This window comes from Pseudorca crassidens, chromosome 10 (genome assembly GCF_039906515.1).
Source record: "Pseudorca crassidens isolate mPseCra1 chromosome 10, mPseCra1.hap1, whole genome shotgun sequence".
Classification (NCBI taxonomy): Eukaryota; Metazoa; Chordata; class Mammalia; order Artiodactyla; family Delphinidae; genus Pseudorca; species Pseudorca crassidens.
The window spans coordinates 102,938,415-102,952,462 of record NC_090305.1 but is presented as its reverse complement, the minus strand read 5'-3'; the positions used below and the strand labels follow the sequence as shown (position 1 = coordinate 102,952,462).

The 14,048-nt window shown below is 58.7% G+C and overlaps 1 protein-coding gene across 4 annotated transcripts in view; it reads left to right on the top strand.

The window, feature by feature from the left end:
• Positions 1-14,048, top strand: part of PLXND1 (plexin D1) — a 51,752-nt gene that overhangs the window by 8,424 nt on the left and 29,280 nt on the right. For all 4 annotated transcript variants that reach the window (XM_067755559.1, XM_067755558.1, XM_067755557.1 and 1 more), the window contains exons 2-5: positions 8,986-9,162; positions 11,999-12,130; positions 12,424-12,524; positions 12,613-12,742. In XM_067755559.1, the coding sequence (XP_067611660.1) occupies positions 8,986-9,162; positions 11,999-12,130; positions 12,424-12,524; positions 12,613-12,742 (540 nt within the window). The remainder of the gene's footprint in view (positions 1-8,985; positions 9,163-11,998; positions 12,131-12,423; positions 12,525-12,612; positions 12,743-14,048) is intronic.

Below are 14,048 nucleotides of genomic sequence, written 5' to 3'. Positions count from 1 at the left end.
TCCTGCCTGTCTGTGCTCCTGGTGGAGGGTTCCCTGGAGTGTGGCAGGGAGGGGCTCAGCTCTGTTACATGGCAGCCTGTTAAAAGGCATGAATCGGACCCTGCCCCTATCCCCCAGGAGCCCCCAGACAGTCGGGGAGGAGTTCAGGAGAGAAGATATGCCAAAGCAGAGCTGAGTCTGAGGGACTCAGGGAAGGCTTCCTGGAGGAGGGGGGTGTTGGAGCAGGACTTTGACAGATGAGGCTTGGGGAGGCCTTCCAGGCAGAGGCGGAGGCCCAGAGATGTGGTAGAACATGGTTTGGGTACCAGGCAGAGATGAAGCTGAGAGCATGTGAGGTTTGGGGTGCAGGCCGAGGGTTTGGACACTGTGCTGTGGGATGCAGGGAACCAGTAAGGCCTGAGGGAAGAGTGAGACACAGTTGATCTGGTTCTAGAGGAGACCCCGTGGCTGCTGGCCCACATTCGTCCTGCCAGGTGCTGGCGGGAGCAGGACGCTCTCTCCTGGAGCCCCCGCTGGGGCTGGACCAGGTGACTCCCAAGGGGCCCTCCAGCTCTGCCAGCGGTGTGGGGATTGCCATGGAAACCAGCTGGTCCCCGAGTGGGGACAGGACCGGAAAGTCTCCTGGCACCAGCCACGTGGATTTGGATCCCGGCTCCCCCCAGAGCTCGCCTGTTTTCCTTCTTTCCAAAGCCTGTGTTGAGCCAGGGCCGAACCCAGCAGGCTGCCTGGAAGGGCCCCGCTGCACCGCCCACTCTCCCACTGCCCCGCTGATCCTCGATGCCGATGCCACCGAGATAAGCAGGGCCAGTGAGCCTCGCCCCACCCAGTCCACCATCCTTTACCCTGAAACACGATAAATCACGCGCTGGAGGAGGGAGGAAGCTCACAGCTCCATTACGAGGCCCAGCGAGGCCCCAGTGGGGCGTTAATCACGGAGCGCTTTCTGCTCTGATCAGTAAATAATGGGGGGGGCCGTGGGCAGAGGGCTTGAAGTGGAGGCCAGGCCCAGGAAAGGAGCTAAACAGCGATCGGCGGTCACCTCCGCCCCCCCTCCCCCTCTCAGAGCTCGTCCACCGTCTGTGTTGGAGGTGATTGAACCCTCTGGAAGTGGCTAGCTCCTTGATGGGCCCCAGTATCCCCAGCTTGCAACCCAGGGCCTTTCCAGCTCCACGTGGCCAAACTCCCAGCAGCTGTTGGCTGCACCCGACAGAGCAGGGGGCAGAGAGACTGTGGGTTAGGACAAGGGTACTGGAGCCACAGCCGGCCTAGGTTTGAGGCTCACCTCTGCCTATTCTGGCTGTGTGACCCTGGGCAAGTCACTTTACCTCTCTGTGGCTTAGTTTCCTTTGCCATAAAGTAGCAGCAACTAATGAGCATCTGGCGAGGGTTCAGTGAGGTTATACAGGCAGAGGTCTCTGCACAAAGTAAACCATTGCTGCTTATTATTTTTGTGTTACTGATTCCACTGTGTTGTTACTATTATAAAGCTGTCCCTTCCCCACGTGGGAATGGTCTCTGAACCGGGACATTGACAGCTAGAGAGAGGGCCCCATGTCACCTCCATGTCTCCAGCACATGGGACCCGGCCCAGAGATGTTTGCTGGGAGCCCCTCGGCTGCGGTCAGAAGCCGTTGTCTGATGACTCTGGGACCGAGGCCAGCACCCCCAGGGGATCGGGAGGAGGGTGTGGATTCAGTATCCAGGGCCCCTCAGCCCCAAGAGGAGGAAGGCCTTGTGTCCCCAGGAGAGCCAGCTGCACTCTCAGCTTCTCCCGGCCTGCGTCCCTTCAGGGGAAGAAGCTGGGACCGAAACTCTTCCAGGGTGAGGAGGGGCCAGAGCTGCCGCGTTCTGCCCGCCGCCCCTCCCCCGCTGGAGCTGGCGGGAGGGGATGACCCCCCTACCCGCGCCGCCCCAGCCAGGGAAGAGTCCTGGCTGCCCATCCCACACTGTGCTCCCCTGGGACCCGGGGGGAGGGCTGGAAACGGGGCCAGGCTGGGCCAGAATGAGAAACAGCTTCGAGAAGAGGGAGCTGAGTGTCTGGGGGGCCGTGTCCAGCTAACAAAACAATGGCTGCTTGAGTCAGCGGCTGCGGCAGCGGTTCCCAGGCAGGCCCCGATCAGAGCCACCCCAGCCCGGGTGAAGGCAGCGGTGCTCATCCAGCCTCAGATGCTTGCGTTCGGGGAGTGGTGGAGCGGCTGGTCCCAGGGGCCCTCCTGTCCTGGGGCGTCCCCGACTCTCTGCCCAGTGGCCTGCAGAGATAATTGGGAATGTGTATTGAGCACCTGTGGTGCTCAGTATTGAGGGCTGCTGTGAGCTGAGCCTCTGTAGTGGGCGCAGTTATTGCCCCCATTTTATAGGTGAGAATACTGAGGCTCAGTGAGGATGGGGCAGCCCACAGTGAGTTAAGAGCTCTGAGACTTGGCACATCAGGAGCCTTGGTTTCTCTGTCTGTTAAATGGGAACCCAACAAGAGTGTGTGCTCCATGCCTGCACACAGCAGGTCTTCAGTGTAGCCCGGCCTGTGACCTCAGCCTGGGGCTGTCCCTCCAGGCTGTGTTCTGTTTGGCGGCAGGGTCGGGAGTGCCAGTTGTGGGTGGGTGGACACATCGTGCTCAGGGCGGCCTGGCTGGCTGGTCCACACGGCCCTTCCAGGTGGTGCCCAGCTGGCCCGGATGACCTCAGTGCTTGGGCTGGGCGATCCACGTCCTCCAGAGAGTGGGCCAGGGAAGCCAAGGCAGGCCCTTCTGAAGCTGTGGAAGGGTGCACGCAAGCTGTTCTGCCCATTGCCACTTGTTGGTTTTTCCTGCCTGATTCAGGCAGCCTGGGGCCAGGAAGAGAATTACTGCGCTGTGTGTCCTGAGGAAGCCTCTGCCCCTCTCTGTGCCTCAGTTTCTCCAAAGCACTGCTTTTCCCCTCCCACTCAGAGCCAGGCCTGCTGACTTGTTCTCTGGCCTGGCTGGCCATTCTCTCCCCCACTGCCCCCCACCTCCACCCCTTCAGGAAGTGAGCACCTTGATCACCAACTGGGAGGTGCTGGTATTTCCTTTCTTGGCAACAGGCAGCTTCCTCCTTGGTGTGAGGGCCATTGCAGAGGCCCCCCAGAGCCGAGTCTGTCCTGCCCCCTCCCAGGACCGGCATGCGGTAGGCCCAGGGCTCTTTTCATGCCTTGGTGTACCCTCAGTGGAGAGGTCAGCTCATTGGAGCCGTAGCCCAGTAGCCGTTGTGTTTCGAGAGCCCACACAGGCTGAAGTGGTTGGGTGGAGTTTGGGTTTGGGAGTCGCAGGTGTGGTTTCAAGTCTGGGCCTGACCTGTGCCCTTGGAGACCTGGAGAACACTTCCCCCTTTAACCTCAGAGCTTCGGGAGAAGGTTGGGGGAGGGCTTACTCACCCAGGCTCTGCAGGAAGCAGAGTTTAGTGCCCTGTTTCTAGGCCTGGCTTTTGATGCTGTGCCTGTCAGACCCCCATTACTGCCCTGCTGACTCCCCGTTCTCCAGTCCTGGCCCCTCCTCTGCTGTCCACGCTGAGGGAGAAGGACCTGGCCAGGACAGGGGTTGGGGGAAGCCACAGAGGGGCATGCCAGGTCGAGCAGGGCCTTGAGGGCCCAGGAGCAAATTTTGGGTTTATGCTGAGGGCACTGGGGATCTATGGAAGGCTGTTGAGCTGTGGGAGGGACACAAGCCACTTTGCTTTTTTTTTTTTTTTTTTTTTGCGGTACGCGGGCCTCTCACTGTTGTGGCCTCTCCCATTGCGGAGCACAGGCTCTGGACGCGCAGGCTCAGCGGCCATGTCCTACGGGCCCAGCTGCTCCGCGGCATGTGGGATCTTCCCGGACCGGGGCACGAACCCATGTCCCCTGCATCAGCAGGCGGACTCCCAACCACTGCGCCACCAGGGAAGCCCTCTTTTTTTGAAAAAAACAACTTTTTAGTTTGGAATAACTTTAGATTTACAAGAAAGTTACAAAGATAGTACAGGTAGTTCCCGCATACCCTTCCCTCAGTTTTCCCCACTGCTAAGATCACACGTTATGACAGATGCGACATGTATTTGTCAAAACTAAGAAACCAACATTAGTATTTTACTCTCAACTAAACTCCAGAGTTTCCTCCACGAATGTCCTTTTCCTTTTCCAGGATCCCACGTCACATTTAGTGCTTTGCGGTTGTAAAAGCTCTTTTTGGCTGCTGCGGAAGGGTGAGTGGGAGGGGGCTCAGTGCAGCCCCCAGCCCCGTGTGGTGAGCGGCAGCCGCCCTGCAGTCTGCTGCTTAATACCCCAAGGTGATTGCTGTGCGTTCAGCTCCTCAGCAGTGAAAGCTCACTTTCCCGGGATCGGGGTTCGGTAACAACCAAAAACTTGAGGCAGGAAAGTGCCCTCACTTCCCAAGCACGAAACCCCGACAGCCGGTGTAGTCTACACCTGGGACGGAACCGCGGGTCTTGTTGGCTGCCACTGACGCCTCATCCTCCTCGGAGTGCCGCCTGCAGTGGGGCTGAGGTTTGGTGGGGTCTGCAGGCAGGAGGCGGGAGGCTGAGAAGCCAGGCTCTGGAAGCTCTTGCTCCAACTGGCTTCCCGGGGGGAGAAAGTCAACACAATTACAGTTGATAGTGAAATCAGTATGTCAGAGTTCTAGTGGGAGAGTGGGCAGCGCTGAGCTTTGGCCCCCGGAGGCAGCCAGCGGAGAAGGAGGAGGTGTCCTGCTCTTAGAAAAGAGCTGAGACCAGCAGCCGCCCGTGGCTCATCCCATTTCAGAGAAGGATCAACTGAGGTTCTTAGAGGAACCAAAAGTAGCAGCCAGGTGCCGCCTGGCACTGAACACCTGGCTCCCCTGTGTGGTCACACACACAGTGACATACAATTGACCCATACTTTTCCTTCCGTTCTCCAGTGTCCAGCATGGCAGTGCAGTGTTGCTCTCATTGTTTCTTGTTTTTTATATATATAAATTTATTTATTTAGTTAGTTTTGGCTGCATTGGGTCTTCATTGCTGCGCATGGGCTTTCTCTAGCTGCGGCCAGTGGGGGCCGCTCTTCATTGTGGTGCTCGGGCTTCTCATTGTGGTGGCTTCTCGCAGCGGAGCACGGGCTGTAGGCGCGTGGGCTTCAGTAGTTGTGGCATGCGGGCTCAGTAGTTGTGGTGCACGGGCTTAGTTGCTCCACGGCATGTGGGATCTTCCTGGACCAGGGCTCAAACCTGTGTCCCCTGCATTGGCAGGTGGATTCTTGATCACTGCACCACCAGGGAAGTCCCTCTCATTATTTCTGCTTGGAAAAGAAGAAGCTGAATACAGTCATTCACACTTTAGTCAAAATTAGTTTCCTTTCTTTAGTAAACACTCACCCCAGAGCACAGTCTCCACCCTGGAGAAGCTCGTGCATACGCTACCATGAGAAATGAAGGTGGTGACCAGCACAGTGCTGTCACAGAGGGCTGGAGAGGTGTTTTTGGAATTGCATCTTGAAACCTGGCTGAAAACTTGCCACCTGGGCACGCCTGGCAAAGGGAACAGTGTGGGTCAAGAGGAGGGGAAATAGAGGGCTCAGAGGTATGAGAAGGGCGTTGGCTACTGAGGGAACAACATCATGAAGGTTCAGGCGCCCCAGGAGGAAAGTGTGGCCGCATTTGAGAAACTGCAGAGACTGATGTGGTCGGAGCTGAGGGCGGGGCAGAGAGAGAAGTGAGACTCCAGTCCTGAGCAGCCGGCAGGAGCCAGATCACAGAGGCCTTGAATGTCAGGCTTGACCCTGAGGACGGCCAAAAGCCAAGGAGGGGCTCTCCAGTCTTGCGCTTGGGAAGGTGGCCCTTCTGGGTTGGAGGAGGCCACTGTGAGAGTCCAGCCCTCCCCCTTCTCTCAGAGGAATTTGTGTTTTGAAAGACCAACGCCAAGTGAGACTGGAAGGCGGGCTGGTGCTGATGGAGGGATTTCAGGCCGTGTCACACAGTCAGGGCAAGCAGTATTTTGGGCCTTGGAGCTGACTGCCCCTGGAGACCGGGTTCGGCTGAGGGCACACCCGGGACGGCCCGCCAGTTCCCCCGAGCCCACTTTCCCCCTTTCCCGGGCCACATCCCCCAACAGCAGAGGCCTTTCCCGCCTGCCCAATGGACGTGTGTCTGGCTTCCGTTTTCGAGTCAGTTGTAGCCTTGTGATTTCCCCTGGCGGCTGGGGAGCCAGCTTCCCCCTCAGAGCACAGATCACGCAGAGCAGCCAACGGGTTACTTCTTTAAAATTTTTTTAAAATTTTATTTTTAGAATAAGAAAAAAAAAGTCAGAGGAAAGGCTTTTTAGAGAATTCCTCCAGTGCAGAATTAATGGCTGTGAGCGTCAGGGCGGGCAGGCGAGAGCTAGATTCCCAGCCATTCCCACTTCATCCTCTCTGCACCCCCGGCCCACAAATCACCCTGATCTGGGCGCCTGGTCCGGCTGTTCCCAGGACCCCCCATTCTGGCTGGCTGGGGACCCCCCATCGCAGGGCCCAGTGCAGAAAATCCCAAAGTTGTCACCCAGGCCCTCCAGGTGTCCCCTTCCTGCCTTCCCACCCCTCCCACAGCTCAGGGAGGAAGCGCCTGTCCCCTGGGCAAGGGTTTGCTATTTTAATTTTAGAACAACGTATTACTAAATGACACAAGTAATCCACAGATTTCAGTGAAGAAGAGTTAGACAACCCCTGGGAAAAGCATCCTCATGACAGGTCTTGGGCCCACGTGCCCGCTCTCCTGCCTGCTCGCTGGTAGAGCCGCCTCATCTCTTCCCTGCAGCCGCAGGATTGCGGGGGGGTGGGACCACGGCTAGGAGAGGCCGCTGAGGAGATGGGCCAGCAGCCTCCTTCCAGGGCCGGCCCCCAACTTGGGCGCAGAGATGAACACAGAGGATGGGTCAGGCAGGGTAGTCTGAAGCTGAAAGATGAAGAGCCAGTGATAAGACAGTCTGGGCAGTGGCATTCCAGGCAGAGGGACCGGCACAGGCAAAGGCCCTGTGGCAGGACCCAGCTTGGACTGTTTGAGGGACAGAAATGAGGCCGGTGTGGCTGGAGTGGAGGAGTGAGGGCAAGGATGGGATGGGCTGGGCCCAGAAGATCCCAGGGGCCTGAAGGGAGGGTTTAGGATCCAAGGTTTATTCTCAGTATCGTGTAAACCATCTGAGGGTTTCAAGCAGAGGAGACCTTTGTACCTTTAAAGCGCTCACTTGGCAGCTGTGTTCGGGGAAACGTTGAGGGCAAGAGTTGGCCCAGAGAAGAGGGGCCTGGAAGAGCCTCCTCGGTGAGAGGATGGCTGCCTTAAGGTGGTCCCAGGTGGTCCAGCTTAGAAAGTTTTTGAGGTAGGCATGATTTGCCCCCAAATTCCACTTTATAATAATAATTTCAGTGACTGTCGTATCTGAAACAGCGATAGTATCAGTTGACACTTCGGGAGCATTTACTGTGAGCCACGCTCCGGGCCGGCGCTTTACGATGAACTGTCTTATCCCAGTGCCTATGAGGGAGGTGCTGGAGATGCACCCATTTTATAGTTGAGTAAACTGAGGCTCAGAGGAGTGAAGTGACTTGCTCAGGTCGCTCCTGGCCATCCTGTGGAAGGCCACCGGGTCATGAGTTGTGGCCCAGGGCAGTCCCCATCCCCACCCCATCGCTGGGCTCAGGGCTCAGCTCTGTTTATTTTCCCAAGAATGAAGGACCTGGTATTTATGGTTTGCTTTTGTAAACTAGTTGAGATTTTGTACAAAACCCATGTGGGCACATCATCAGCGGCTTTGGCTTGCAAAAAGCACAGATAAGGGGGAAAAAACCTCTCTCTAAAGCCATGCCCTAAAGCCAGTTCTGCTGGCTGCTTCAGTCCTGGTGGCGTGATATTGCAGCTGGTGACCTGGAGCAGGCCACATCCCCTCTGAGCCTCAGTTTCCCTGTCTGTGACATGGGACCTCAGAGGGCTGCCAGGATTCAGGGAGTTGACGCACAGGCCCGGTACAGGGTCAGTTCCCAGTAAACGTGGCCTGTATTGTTTGCTGTCGTGACTGTTACTTTAATGTTTATGTGCCAGTTTTACCAAAAAGGCCCCACGACATCCTGAGACTTTTCTCAGCCAGACATCTTTCTTCATAATCGGTGCAGATTTGTGGTGTCTCCCAGGGCTGGGGTGGCTCTCCTGGATGACGTGCTCAATCCTCGTGGACACTGAGGTGGTGGCCCCCACCCCCCACTCTTCTAAAACACCCTTGTGTCTGCATCCTTGTGGGTTTGCACAGTTGTCTTCTGAAAGGCCCTTCTAGAGGCCTGTGTTGTACTTCTGTGGAGACTGCAGGAGAAACCTTTGAAAGAACCAACAAAACTCAGAGAAAGGTGGAAAAGGTGGGCGCAAGTCCTGGGAATGGCGGGGGCTGGGCATGCCAGCGCGGTTTTCCCACTCCTGTGAGGTGCAGCTGATGTGGACGGCAGGATTGTGCATTTGGACACACCTGGCCTCGGTTTGCCCATCTGCAATGTGGGCAGATGAAGGGACGTGTGTTGGGAAAGGAGAGAGGGACCTCAATTTGGGGAGCCCTCAACCTGGGTCTGGCGAGCTGCTGGGAATTTGGGAGGGGCTTGCTGGGGTCAGAGCAGGGGCCTGGGGGGAGGAGACCCCATGATTGCTGTGGAGACCTCGCCGGGACAGGAGGGACACCTCTTGGGTGTCAGCAGGTAAGTTGGGGCAGAGGCTGGCCTCCCTGGGCCTTCTTGCCTTCCTCACATGACTCCTCCTGTCCAGCTCCTGCACACCCGGAACGTACCCATCTCCTTGGGGCAGCTCCGTGACTGAAGCCGAGGGCAGAGGTCAACTTGGGCCCAGAGACGGGGTCCTGCTTATGTTGGGGCCTGAGCCCAGCGCTGGGCATACAGAACAGGAGCAGGACTTTGAAAGCACTGATGCTGAGGCCGGAGACCACAGCCGGCTGTGTGGGCAGGGAGCCGGAGAAGGTTCCGGAGCCGAGGTCTGACATGTGTCTCTCTTCCAGCTGCAGCCGGAACAGCTGGACTGCGGGGCCGCCCACCTGCAGCACCCCCTATCCATCCTGCAGCCCCTGAAGGCCTCGCCCGTGTTCCGAGCCCAGGGCCTCTCCTCCGTGGCTGTGGCCAGCGTGGGCAACTACACGGTGGTCTTCCTGGGCACAGTCAGTGGCCGGCTGCTGAAGGTAGGGCTAGGGCTGGGGCTGGGGGGGTAGCCGGGGGGGGGAGGGGGCAGGGGTTGGGGGGAGGGGCCCACGGGTTATAAGGCGGCGTCTTCCACGTCTGCGTTTTCCACTCTTACTCACAGCAGTAAGTACCCGTCCTGCAGAGGAGGGAACCAGGGCTGAGAGGGGGCACTTCTCTCAGGGCTCCAGGACTGGGGTTTTGAAACCGGGTGGATCTGAGTTCAGGTCTCTGGGCTCTGCCGCTTGCAGGCTGTTTGACCTTGGGCAGTGAACTTTCTCTCTCCTGGCTTCAGTTTCCCCATCTGTTAAGGGCTGCACTTCTGGCCTCTTGAGACTGTTGTAGGACTTTCAAGGGGCAGGGGGAGGCCACAGCCTGGCAAGTGGGGACTCTTCCTCCCGTTTCCTCCTCCACTCTGTTGGCCGCCCTCTGCAGATGCCCCAGCCCGAAACCAAAGTGACTGGTTTCTGGAGGTAATGATGCCCGGCCCTGAGTTGCCTGGAGCTGGGAAGGGGTGAGAGTTTCCCCACTTAGCGGCCTCCAGGTGAGGGCGTGAACCTGCCCCCCCAGGCACCTACCACACCCTGCTGGTCAGAACGACAGCCACATGGCATGCCTCCAGCCGGCACCAGGCCCTGGCCTAATTGATTCAGATCCGATAATCCAATTCCCTCAGCCAGGTGTGGGAGCAGGGAGGGGGCAGGGGTCCTCCTCAACCTTCAGAGCTTCCGTTGAGGGTCCGCAGACAGTGGGGCTTGTGTTTTGGCGTCAGGTACTCAGATGGGGATCCTCGCTCCTCCCCTCCCAGCTGTGTGACCTGGGGTGGTTACTTCTCACTCAGCCTCAATTTCCCCATCTGTCCAGGAGTCTCCCCCACCCACGAAGCTGCAGTTATTAGGCACCACTGTCTACCCAGCCTCGACAGGCGTGTCATGGGCATCATCTTGTTTAATTCTCACATCCCTTCAAGGGAGGCAGAGCCATGATCCCCATTTCACAGATGAGGACACTGAGGCTCTGAGAGGGGAAACGACTGCCCCAAAGTCACACAGCGAGAGCCTTGGTTGAATTCAGGTCCAGTCAGCACAGAGCCACCCCACCCCTCAACCTGGACCTCTTCACCCTCCATGCTGCGCTGTGCTGGGTCATCTCCCGCCCACTTGCCCAGCTTGGGGCTTAGATCATAAGCACCCAGCCCAGGCCCCAGAGCACACTAGGTGCTCAATAGACTGTGTTTTATTTTTGGGGTTTTTTTTTGGCTGCGTTGGGTCTTCATTGCTGTGCGCGGGCTTTCTCTAGTTGTGGCGAGCGGGGGCTACTCTTCGTTGCAGTGTGCGGGCTTCTCATAGCGGTGGCTTCTCCCGTTGCAGAGCATGGACTCTAGAGCGCAGGCTCAGTAGTTGTGGCGCACGGGCTTAGTTGCTCCGCGGCACGTGGGATCTTCCCGGACCAGGGCTGAAGCCCGTGTCCCCTGTGTTGGCAGGCGGATTCTTAACCACTGCGCCACCAGGGAAGTCCCATCAGTAGACTGTTGAAGGAGTGGAAACATGTCTGCTGGATGCCTGGGGGTGGGAATGGGGCCAAGCTGCCCGGGACAGGCTCTGCCAAGAGGCCCCTTGGGACGAGGGTTGTCACAAGGGCGGGGACAGCCTGTGGGAACCTGGGGAGAGAGTAATTCCAACTGGGTGTGTGGAGGGCATCTGCGAAGCCCTCCTTTTTGTTGGAGACCTTGGGAGGACAAATCTTGGTCCAAGGGGGAGAGGGAAGTGTTCCAGAAAGGGAGCACAGCATGGGAAAAGGCTCAGAGGCTGGGATGTTGAGTCGGGTTTAGTGGGTGGAGATGAGGCTGGTGGAGTAAGCTGAGATGGATCGTCAGGGCCTTGAATGCCAGAGCAAGTTGATGCCACACGCAGGAGGAGCCACTAAAGGTTTGGGAGCCCACCGAGGAGGGCTGGGTGGTAGGAGGCCCCAGGGAGGCATCTAGACCCCTGACCCCAGCTCAGGGCTTGGCAGGACCCTGACAGGGCAGCACGTTGAGATTGTGAGACCAGCCGGAAGAGAGCAGTTTGATGGGTCTCTGATCGGCACTGTCAGTCCTCTAGGGGACATGCAGACGGGCCCTCAGCCAGAGAAGCTTCCAGGCCCCAGCTAGTCCTGGTCCTTCTCCTGCCCGGACATTGGACCCCACACCCCAGCCCCAGCCTTGGACTCTGGGGTCAGACAGGCCTAGGCTTGCATCACGACCCTGAGGCATCTTCATTTTAGGACTCTTGCCAAGTCCCTTGGCTTCTCTAGGCCTCAGTTTCCTCATCTGTGAGATGGGCGTGAGAGGGGAGGGATGAGACGGGTGGCTCTGCAGCTTCTCCCGGGCTTGGCCCTGGCAGCACTTCCGCCGCATCTTCTTTAGCACACTTCGTGGGCACGCGGGGCAGGTATCGTCATCAGCCCCATTAGCTCAGAGAGTGGAAGTGACTTGGACAACTTGTACTTTGTGCAGCTTGTAAATGTCAAGGCCAGGATTCAAACCCAAGTCCCAGCTCCTTGGCATGGTGCCCAACAGCCTCCCAGAGAATGTTTTGTAAACTGTGAAGCCCGAAGCTATTCACAGGGTTGGATGTGCCCATGAAGGGCAGCGAGGGAGGCCCTGGTGGGAGCACAGCAGAGGCAAAAGCGTAGAGTGACCCTCTGCCAGTCCTGGAAGGGCCCGAGAGAGGGGCAGAGGTGGAGACTCCCAGCCCGGGTCAGCCCCTACCCCCAGGGCAGGTCCCCCGCATTCGGCCTCCCCCTGCCGGGCACCTTCGTGGCTCACCGTGCCCTGACGGCTCCCCCCCACCCCAGATCAACCTGAACGAGAGCATGCAGGTGGTGAGCAGGAAGGTGGTGACGGTGGCCTACGGGGAGCCTGTGCACCACGTCATGCAGTTTGACCCCGCAGACCCCGGCTACCTCTATCTGATGACGTCGCACCAGGTAAGGCCCAAGCCTCGGTCTGACGAGGTCCCAGGACGAGCCGAGCTCTCTTGGTTGCCTTGCCTGTGCGCGTGCTGCTGCTGCTGCTGGGGGCGCCTTCTCCCTTACCCCCGGCCTGCTCGTCCTCACCTCCCAGCGCAGGCATCACCTCTGCAGGGCAGCCTTGTTCCCTGTGTGTCCCCCATTATAGCATCGAGCCTCAGTTTCCCCAGCTTCTCACAGCCCTCGCCGTGCTGACTCCCCTGGGAGGGGCCGGCAGCCCCTCTGATCTGGGCCCCTGCCTCTGCCTCTAGATGGCCAGGGTGAAAGTCGCTGCGTGTGCTGTGCACACCACCTGCGGGGACTGCGTGGGTGCAGCCGACGCCTACTGCGGCTGGTGTGCCCTGGAGACGCGGTGAGACCCCTGGGACAGGGGCTGGGCCAGGGAGGCCGTCGGGGCGGGGGAGCCCCCCTGCGTCCTGACCTGCGCCGTGCCACCCCAGGTGCACCCTGCAGCAGGACTGCGCCAACTCCAGCCAGCCGCGTTTCTGGACCAGTGCCAGCGAGGGCCCCGGCCGCTGTCCCGCCATGACCGTCCTGCCGGCCGAGATCGATGTGCACCAAGAGTACCCGGTGAGTCTCTGGGGAGCCAGGACCCAGCTCCGGGCTCAGAAGTACGGGTGGAGAACAGCCCTTCACCTGGCACCCAAACCCTGAGAGGTGGAGACTCCTGCGCATAGCATCCCAGGGACCTGGAGGCAGATGACGAGAACGATAACGACCAGATGGTCTTAACATCCCCATTTTACAGGCGAGGAAACTGAGGCCAGAGCGGTGAAGTGACTTGTTCAAGGTCATACAGCGAGGGAGTGGCAAAGCTGGGATTTGAATTCAAGTGGGTGGGCTCCAGAGTCACAGAAGAGGGGGGGCAAATTAGAAGATGGGAGGAGAGCCAGCACCCCCCATCTCACATCCTGGCCACCAAGTGCCAGACTGCTGTTTCTCGAGCTGGGAAACATGAATCTGCAGCATGGGGGCAAGTAGCTACCCCCTCACCTGTGTCCAGGAGGGCCTAGAGCTGCCGCAGCCTCCTGCTTACCTGTAGCAGGCAGCCTCTGGGCAGGGGTGTTCCAGGCCCTGGCAGGGGCTGAGGGACAGACAGGCTTGGGTCCCACCCAGCCCTGCCCTCAGTGACTTCTCTGAGGCTGGCATCTTCCTCTGTCACCTGGGGGAGATGATGGCTCTGATGGCCCAGACAGGCCCTGGGGCTCCTGGGCGCCCTCCTCCCCATCATTACATGTCACAGTCCTGCACACACATCATCTGGTCAAGCAAACTGGCTCTGTGCCACGCACAGGCCTAGACTTGGGGAGACAGCGGTGAATAAGATAGACAAACGCCTGGTCCTTGAGGGGTTGACATGCTCATCAGGGAGAGAGACGAAGCAAGATAAAATGCCAAGATGGTGATAAGTACTACAGAGAAAAAGAAAGCAGAGCAGAGAACCGGGTGCAGAGCGAGTAGGTTGCGGGGCAGTGTTGACATTTTAGACCAAGTCGAGGTGGGGGACTCACTGCAAAGGCGACATCTGAGCAGAGGTAGGAAGGCAGGGTGAGTGTCTGGGCAGAGGGAACCGCCAGTGCAAAGGCCCTGAGGTGGGACCAAGACTCATGATTTGAGAGGGTGTCAGAGGATGGCATCTGAGGTCACGGGGGCCACATCATGCAGCGCCTCTGGCTACTGTAAGATGGTCAGTTTCATTTTGCAAACAGGGAAACTGAGGCCCATGTAGGCTGCAGCCCTCTGGCGTGGAGTCCTGACCACCCACCACCTCTTCTCCTGGGGTTACAGGGCGGGGGTGGGGCGGTGCGGGGAGTGGCCTTCCTCCACCCCCACCCCACCCCGTTCCCCACACCCCCAGCTAAGGGCCCTGGCCTCC